General features: G+C 51.4%; 1 protein-coding gene across 1 annotated transcript; it reads left to right on the forward strand.

The window, feature by feature from the left end:
• The first annotated feature begins 832 nt into the window (after window positions 1-832).
• Window positions 833-7,035, forward strand: KRT4 (keratin 4). Its single transcript, XM_024736624.1, has 9 exons — window positions 833-1,291; window positions 2,937-3,151; window positions 4,211-4,271; window positions 4,594-4,689; window positions 5,246-5,410; window positions 5,678-5,803; window positions 6,237-6,457; window positions 6,711-6,745; window positions 6,854-7,035. Exons 1-9 carry the CDS (start codon window positions 833-835, stop codon window positions 7,033-7,035), a joined length of 1,560 nt encoding a protein of 519 aa, XP_024592392.1.
• The last annotated feature ends 2,158 nt before the right edge of the window (window positions 7,036-9,193 follow it).

Raw genomic sequence — 9,193 nt, forward strand, 5'->3', positions numbered from 1 at the left:
GCCTGGAGAACGCTGACCTAGAATCCTGCCAACCCAGACTGGAAGCCCCGAGAAGGAATGCGAGTCTTGACGGCCCAAAGCAGAGTCAACTTTCTTCTGTCCCCAGCTCCATGCCTGGCACATAGTAGGTTCTCAAGAACTGTGTGTAAAGTCGAGGTGAGTCTTGATCTAGGTTTGGAAGGCTAGAAGGCTGGAATATGGATTTCCCCTTTTGTATGACTACACGGGACCAAGTGCACATGGAAGAAGAGTGATGAAAGTGACAAATAACCGTGCAGCCTCTGACGGTTTACAAAGCACTCATTCTTCTTAATCTCAGGATCTTGACAGAGGTGGAGGAGAATATTTGTAGTATTTCCAATTTATGGGTGAAGCAACTGAGCCCCAGAGAATGACTTGCTTCAGGTTTGCAGAGCATGCATGTGAAGTCAGGCCTGCAGTTTCCAAATTCTGTGGAGTGAGCGACAGAGCGATGGGTTGTCTTGTCTGGAGCAGGGAGGCCCCTGGAGGCTGGTGAGATGGGAGTACAGTGGGTGGGGGGGCCTGTGACCCAGGAGGCCCTGCATCACCGGTTCAGCTTCTCCCGGCGGAGAGCATGCCCTCCGAATGACTTCTGTAGGTGTGTTTGTGACATGTTCAGCAGGTGTAAGAAGGATGGGCCAGTGCCAAAGGCCAAGCCCAGAGGTGTTTCAGATTTTTCCCTTTATGCCCCTGCAACCAAGCCCTGCTCTCCTGCACATATAAGAGACCCAGGCTACGGCTGTGGCAGTCAGTGGCCTGGCCCTTCTCGCTTCTCTCTGACAACTCTGAGCGTGTTCCTCTCTCTCCAGCCATGCTCATCAGACAGCAGTGTGTCCGAGGCGGGCCCCAGGGCTTTAGCTGTGGCTCAGCCATCGTAGGTGGAGGCAAGAAGCCTGTTTTCAGCTCGATCTCCATGTCTGGGGGCACAGGATCCTGCTCCGGGGGCTTCAGTAGCAGAAGCCTTTGCAACCTCGGGGGAAACAAGAGCATCTCCATCGGCACGGCTGGGTGCTGGCGAGGCGCTGGGTTTGGGGCTGCTGGAGGTTTGGGGGCTGGCTGCTTTGGCCTTGGATTCGGGGGCTCCTTTGGTGGACGGGGTGGTGCTGGCTTCCCTGTCTGCCCTGCTGGAGGGATTCAGGAGGTCACCATCAATCAGAGCTTGCTGACGCCACTCCACATGGAGATTGACCCTGAGATCCAGAAGGTCCGGACCGAGGAACGGGAGCAGATCAAGACCCTCAACGACAGGTTCGCCTCCTTCATTGACAAGGTGAGCCGGCCCCTTGGTCAGATAAGGTGGTAGAAGCCAGGGTTTCTGAGTCCTGGCATCTCGGACCTGAGCCTGCTGCGGACTTGGGAAAACTGTGAACTTCTCTGGGCCGCTGTTTCCCACCCGGTTAAGAAGAGTCATTACTCTTTCTCTTTTGTCCTATGACTGGTGGGAAAACAGGCTGCTCAACGCAGTTCAATACTTGGATTTCCTGACGTGCTATGTGTTACTGGGCAAATCATTCAACTTTTCTGGGTCCAGTCACCCCAGCTATAAAGTGGGTTCCTTGTTTCCCTGCTTCTTCTCAGATTTTGGTTTCATAAATAATATGGCTAATAATTCAATAGTTAATTAATTATAGTTAATATAATAGCTTAACGACTGGCACTTCTGTTGTCAGAGCAGAAGAAAACCAGGCTGGTTTCCCAAATGAGAAAGGGACTGACTCTAATGGCAGATTAGAGTTTCTGGTAGGACCTTGGAAGGTCATTGTGTTCATCCTCCTGATTCTGGGCAAAAATGCTCATTTCTGGGTCTGTTTGAAGAGGATAGGGGATGGCTCTCTGATTTTCTTTTTTGTAGTCCACTCCCCTACTCCATGCAAGGTCTGGAGGTTCAAGTCTTTTCTGCTGTACGCTGTGCTTCTGTATGATGGATGATAGCAAAGAGATTAGTTCCAGAGAGTCATTAATCCAAAGATGAATGACTGAATAGATGGCTGTAGCACGTTTGGCCCAGGCTGCCCTGGTTCTCTGTGCATCGAAGTCTTATTTCTCTTAGATGAATGGGGCAAGAATGAACAATCTTGGAGTAGATCGAGTGAGAATATTTGCTCTTCTTGCTAGTTTGAATTAACCCATAGCAGCTTAAAAGGGCTTTATTGTGACTCTAGGACCTATAGATGTGAAAGTAAGACCAAGGGTTGGGTGCTTCCTTGTCTAATCTCCCATCATCAGTTTAAGTTCAAACTGTGATCAGTCACCCTTAGCTGCTTTTCTTACAATTCCGAAGCACCTAAAGTGGAAATATCATGCCAAACCCTGGTTTATCTGGCTAGATCTCTTCCTAGAGGGAAAGTTCAGGGAAGTCCTTTTGCAGCAGTGAGTCTATGAGACTCAGAATATGTCTAGGGCCTGATCTTAAATATTTATACTCAGTCGTGCACAGGTTCACAGGGACACACCAGGTCCATTTATAAGAAAGCTTGTTTAAAACATCTTCAGTGAACTTATCATTCCTTTGCCTTGGGTCAGGATCGCTTTGAATGCAAGAGCCCTTAGGCTGTGGTTGTATCTCCTAAGTTTGTTTTATTTTATTATTTCATAGAAGTTCAGTATTCTCAGCAACTCCTCCCTTCTCAGTAGCTCTGGATCCCTGTGGTCGGGACGTTGTTCTTGTTGCACAGTCAGGCCCCGATGCTTGGGCTCTGCTCTGCTTTTCCCAACACACGTGGCCCACTTGCTGCTATGGAGCGGGGCCGCCATGTTGACCCCAGCAGATAATGCCTGGAGTTGCAACGTGGTGGCCCTACTCGGATGGCTCTTGGGCTCGCTGGTTAGCTTGGATTGACGGGGATGGTGTTGGCCAGACCTCCTGCCAGAGATTCAGGCCCTCATCTGTCGGTTGGTCCCTGTGTTAAATACAGGTGCGGTTCTTAGAGCAGCAGAACAAGGTTCTAGAGACCAAGTGGAACCTCCTTCAGCAGCAGGTGACAACCACATCCAGCAAAAACCTTGATCCCTTCTTTGAGGCCTACCTCAGTGCCCTGAGGAAGCAGCTGGATACCTTGACCAACAACAAAGGACGCCTGCAGTTTGAGCTGAAAATCATGCAGGACAGCGTGGAGGACTTCAAGGCCAAGTATTTGGGGAGGGGATGTGACAATCTGCCCAGCCATGCCCCAGGCCCCCCGGGCTCCTCTTCATCATTTAGAATCTCAGGCTCTGAAGAGACCCCAAAGGGTCAGGGAGGACCTCCAGTCTGTTCCCATGCTTCTACATGGTCACTTTTTTAATGGGGTGAGGTCTAGTAACCCTAAGTTGCCCCAAACAGAAAATGAGTGATGTATTCAGAGAGCTGGGCTTGCCATATACAAATAAGATAAAAAACCAAACAGATGGAAAATAATACAGCAGGGTTAGAAGAATACAGGCTGTAGAGATAGATGGACTTGCTTGGCGTACTGATTCCTTCACTTACTAGCTCTGTGATCTTGGGTGACTCGCTTAACCTTCTCTGAACCTTAGTTTTCATCATCTTTAAAATGGGGATAATAGTTCTACTTTATAGGTTGTGAGAATTAAATGAGATAGAGAGAGCTAGTAGCATAGTGCCGGACATAAAATGAACATTGAATGCAGAGTAACTCTTATTATGCTCATTATGGGATGGAGCTGAGAAAAATACCAGCTCCCTCTCTCAATTCACTCTCACACCAAAGAAAAAGAACTGGAGTATTGGCAACCCTCCTGAGAATTTAATCCACCCAATGGCCAAAGGACAGCCCCTCTATGGAAATAAAGTCGACCAGATCATTGCTGGTTCTCCTCCTCACATCTTATCTCTTGCAAACAGTCTTTTTAAAATTTGTTTTTCACTTCTCTGAGTAAACTAGGGTCTAGACTGGTACCTCATATGCTGTAATGACTCAGTAAATGTAGGTGGAATGAATATCTGTATGAACGTGGGAAAATGTAGCCAATTAGATGGATTTTTCCAGGTAGTTAGATGTCTGAAAACCAGCAGGAGAGAGTGGAAACAGTAGCTCACTGTGGGGCTTTTGGTTTTTTTTTGCGGTACCCGGGCCTCTCACTGTTGTGGCCTCTCCCGTTGCGGAGCACGGGCTCCGGACACGCAGGCTCAGCGGCCATGGCTCACGGGCCCAGCTGCTCCACGGCATGTGGGATCTTCCCAACCCAGGTATGAAGATGAGATCAACAAACGTACAGCGGCTGAAAATGACTTTGTGGTCTTAAAGAAGGTAAGGGTTGAAGGCGGGTAGGGATGTGCTCCCACTTCCCTTGGGAGTGGCCTTTGGCTTGAATCATGGGTTCGGTCCATCCCTCTCATCTCCACCCCACTTGGTACTATCCAGATCTCACTGAACTATGAATTAAGGCTGTGATAAAAAAGCCCATTTGGATAATTAACTTCCATGTCTGCAGGTGGCTTTAGGGGCGGAATAGGCCAAATGATTAGTCCCCAGCCACCTCACCTGGTGCTACCTTGTGTGTCACATAACACTCTCTGCCCACTGTTGGAATGCCTGTACCTTGTCTCTTATCCTCCCCCTTCCTCTGCAGGACGTGGACGCAACCTACATGAACAAGGCGGAGTTGGAGGCCAAAGTGGAGGCCCGTAATGATGAGATCAACTTCCTGAGGGTCCTCTATGCTGCGGTGAGGACTCCATTCCCCCATCCCCACCCCCACATTCAGGGAAAGGACTCCTCCATCTGTGAGGCTGCTGGTCGGAATTGACAGTTCGTTGAAAGGACTCCAGCTCCCTTACTTCAGGGCCGTGGGCTCTCAGCAAGGTCATGGATAGAAAGGGTTGAAGTGAGAGATTCAACTGAGAGGTCTCAAAACCAGAGGTTGTCTTAGAAGATTAGGTCTAAAGATTGCATGGGATAGAAGTTATTGCTGTCTAGCATTTCTCTGGTGAAATAGATCCATTCCCTTCCCTTCCATGTAACATACTCAGGGCCCCCTGACCTGGAGGAGCTTAGGGAGCAGTAGAGACTACAAGCATTGTTTTTCTGACTTGAGATATCACCAACCACATGACTTCTACATAGAAATTTACCCCTCATCCTTCTCTGTATGCTTTGGGAATGCCAGGTTGGCTTCCATCTGAGCCTGTGGCATGGCCATTTCCATGGTGATGGCAGGTCTCTGGTGTCAGAGATTAGGGAAGACTCTCCAGGAGGCCTTATGTGAGACATTTTCCCTGCAGGAGCTGTCCCAGATGCAGACCCACGTCAGTGACATGTCTGTGGTCCTGTCCATGGACAATAACCGCAACTTGGACCTGGACAGCATCATCGCCGAGGTCAAGGCCCAGTACGAGGACATCGCCCAGAGGAGCAAGGCCGAGGCCGAGGCCTTGTACCAGACCAAGGTGGGTGTCGGGGGTCTCTCAGGGGCCAAGAGTGGCTTCTGGGGCTCTGCTTTTGATGTCTGTGAGCAGATGGGCATCAGCTCAAGCCCAAAAGAAGTGAGGGGTAAAACTGGTTCTTCTGGGTGGCACTGATCCTGGTCTGCCTGGAGATAGCATGACATTTTGTATTATTCCTGCCACCTGTGGCTATTCTTGCTGAGTCCGCTTGAGAATAGACTCTATCCAAACACCCCTGACCCCTGATTCCCTGTGTCTCCTGGGTCTCAGGTCCAGCAGCTCCAGGCCTCAGTCGAACAACACGGTGACAGCCTGAAGAGCACCAAGAATGAGATTTCAGAGCTTAACAGGATGATCCAGAGGCTGCAGGCTGAGATCGAGACTGTCAAGAAGCAAGTATGTGTCACCTCTACCCGGCCTCGGTACAGGGCCAGGGGCCTGAGGCAGATGCCTCCACAGTAGACAAGCAGATAAGGCATCAGACCAGAAGATCTTGAGCTAGTCTGCGGGGGATTTGTAGCTCTTTGTATAAGTCATACCCAGATCTTTTCAGCAATATCCTAGTTAACATGACATGATAACCTCAGCAAATAAGTTTTCCTGGCTCTTTTTCATTGGTTTTGCTCATTTTATCTAATCAGTCTGGTGGGGGCATTGGTGGACCCTAGTTGGAGTGAATAAAATACATAAGAGTCAGGGAAGGTGGGGAGAAGGACAGACAGAATCCTGACATCCTAACCCAAGCAAAGCTGCTACAGGAGAGGGGACAGATTTAGAGGTCTTGACAGCAGGACACTGGTGATTGCCTGTCCCGTGCCCCTGTCTGCAGTGCCAGACTCTGCAGGCATCCATGGCTGATGCAGAGCAGCGTGGGGAGGTGGCCCTGAAAGATGCCTACAGCAAGCGCACAGAGATGGAGGTCGCCCTGCAGAAGGCCAAGGAGGAGCTGGCCCGGATGCTGCAAGAGTACCAAGAGCTCATGAGTGTGAAGCTGGCCTTGGACGTTGAGATCGCCACCTACCGCAAGCTGCTGGAGGGCGAGGAGTGCCGGTGAGGGGGGCTGAGGCAGGGTGGGAACAGGAGGAAGGGAGAGGGTCCAGAGCCATGGCCAGTCCAGGACACCTCTGCTGGACCACTTGCTTCTGTGCTGGTGTGTTATGAATCAGGACGGTGTTATATAACAGGTTCACATTCAGGCCTCAAATCTGGCCACTGAAGGATGGGAGGGTGCTTGATACCTGCTTGTTGAGCGAAGTGTGGCTCCAGGTTTGCTGAGGTTCACTGCTCTTTCTGTTACCCACAGAATGTCTGGAGAATGCCAGAGTGCCGTGAGCATCTGTAAGTACCATCTGCCCCCGCTGTGGCCATTTGTTCACCCCGGTTTGGGGTGAGATTCCTGGTTTCCAGCACTGTTGGAACGACCATGTCCTTGTCTTTCTCCCGCAGCTGTAGTTGGGGGTGCTGCCAGTGCAGGAGGCATTGGTGGAGGGTTAGGAAGCTGCTCCGGATTTGGCCTGGGTTCTGGCTCCGGAAGTGCTTTTGGGTTTGGTGGTAGTGTTGGTGTCAGCGGCAGTTCCAGCAGCAAGATCATCTCTACCACCACCCTGGCCAAGAGATCCCACCGATAGAGGAGGTGAGGTCCCTGCAGCCGTCTGAGGCCAGCCTGGTCCATTCCTGGTGTCTCTGCTTCCTTCACCTCCACCTCCACCCTCCCTTGCTGGGGCTTATCTTACCAATGCCACCTCAGTGCCAGGGCATGGACTCTGCTCTCTTGGAGTTTGGTAGCTTCTTCCTAATTTGGGCTTGCTGACCCAGCTGGAATGGGAGAGGTGTCAGCTGACTCTTCACTTCCCATGGACAGAGGAGAATCCAGCCAGGCGCTTCATCTCCAGAATTATTAGGGTCGCATATATCCCCACCCAGCGCAATGCCACCTCCTACCAGATCCCGGATCTCCCTCTACAGCAGGACCAAACTCCTTCCCCATCACTTGGCAGCAACTGACCCGGCAAGGTCAGGACAAGAGCCGCTCAGTACCCTGTCCACCTCTTCTCCTTCCCTCTGTCCATCTTTGGGTGAATCTTCAATAAAAAGCTTTTGCCATTCACTTTGAGCAATCGTGTTTGTTCCTTGGGGAGAAGTCTCAAGAATTCAAGTGAAAGTGGAGGAGGCTGGGGCCTGAGGGGTCTGTCTGTCCAAATCAAGGTTATCAGCTAATTTCTCAGATCTCTACTTCTAAGTTGCCCAGATAATTAGGACAGAAGGGTCACGTGTGGAGCCTGAAGGCTGCCTACAGAACAGGAGCACAGTCTCAAAGCAACCAACAGTTATCCAAAGATCGCGCATTGCAGGCAGTCAGGGTGGGGCCATCTCAGTGCTGAGACCCAGGAGTATCTGGCGGGAAGGGGTGCAAGTCTGGAGGTGTGGGGTATAGGGCAGGTGTGGGAACAGGCAATCAGAGGTCTCCACTGAATATAGAACAAGAGGTTAGGGAGCTTATGGAGAGTTTATGCTCAGCGTCTAGCAAGTCCCTGTCTTCACGAAACTCCAGGCATGGACTTTCCCACCAAGCCAGCAAGGCTTTTGGGAACTTGTTCGCAGAATCAACAAGGTCACGACTGTTGGGTGGAGAAATGAAAACATGTTGCTCTCACAGAGCTTTCATGCTGAGCTCACTTGCCCTTATCCTCAGGTGATTCTGTCAGAAGTTATGTCTGAGCGGCTGTCCCTGAGTGGTGGGAGAGAGGGGGGTGTGAGGCAGGTCTTTGGGGGCATTGGAGGGTGTAGCTTCCTGTTTGGGGCCAGCCCTGGAGATTCCGGTTGGATATTCAGAGGTGGGGGTCTGGGTATAGTCTTTGTGGACATACTGTTTTTATACTGGACCGATTCCAAGATACCGGGAGCATCACCATCTTCCCTTCTTCAGAGGAAGTCCACACAGCTCCCCTTGTGCGGTCTGACCTAGATCCCTCTTACTACGGTTGCAGACTGCACTCACTCCCCTGGCCGTCAGTTGGTGCCTCCCACCCTCGACTGCCAGGGAGTGCATGCAGACTCCAATCCCTCCTCATGGTGCCTCCCACGGGCCCTTACTATGTGCAGAACAAAGGGCACGCCGTTTGCCCAAGGCTGGTCTCTGCCCATGGGGCCTTCGCCACATGCAGACAGGCTCAGGGCAGCAGGGCAGAGCAGCGAAATGTTAACCTCAGGGGTTTGCGCTCCTAGGCAGGGGCCTCCTGGCAGAAGCAGCTGCTTCCTGCTCCCTGGACTGGCCAGCTGGTCCTCCAAAAGCTAATCTCCCCATAGACCTGGGGCTCACCCCGTGTGGCAGAGCAGGAAGTCTTTGACTTCTTTCCATCACTGCACCCCTCCCCTGGGAGAATACTGAATCGGCTCTTTTCCGAGTTTCTGGGGTGGGGAGGAGGAGTCAAGGGTTGGAAGCAGGGGAGGGCTTCTCAAGTTCACCCACCGGGAAGTTGTAGGTCGCGACGGGCCAGGCCAAGAAGCCGAAGCCCAGAAGCCGGGCAGGTTACTGCCTTTTTTGTGCCCTCTGAGTGGGCGGAGTGCGGGAGCGGGGTGTAGCCAGCCTGAGCATCACTGTCGGGTCTCTCAGGGCCTCCTCAGTTGAATTTAATGACTTACACTCAAAGTTAGATGGTAGAAATAAAATTAAAGGTCCCTGCCATCCTGTCATTCTGAGCCTGATGGAAAAGACATAGAAACGTGTGATCATAGTACAGCGTGGCAAGACCTACCGACTGGTGTGCCAGGGGCTCTGGGCACAGA

The sequence above is a fragment of the Neophocaena asiaeorientalis genome, unplaced genomic scaffold (assembly GCF_003031525.2).
Source record: "Neophocaena asiaeorientalis asiaeorientalis breed wild unplaced genomic scaffold, Neophocaena_asiaeorientalis_V1.1 scaffold134, whole genome shotgun sequence".
NCBI lineage: Eukaryota > Metazoa > Chordata > Mammalia > Artiodactyla > Phocoenidae > Neophocaena > Neophocaena asiaeorientalis.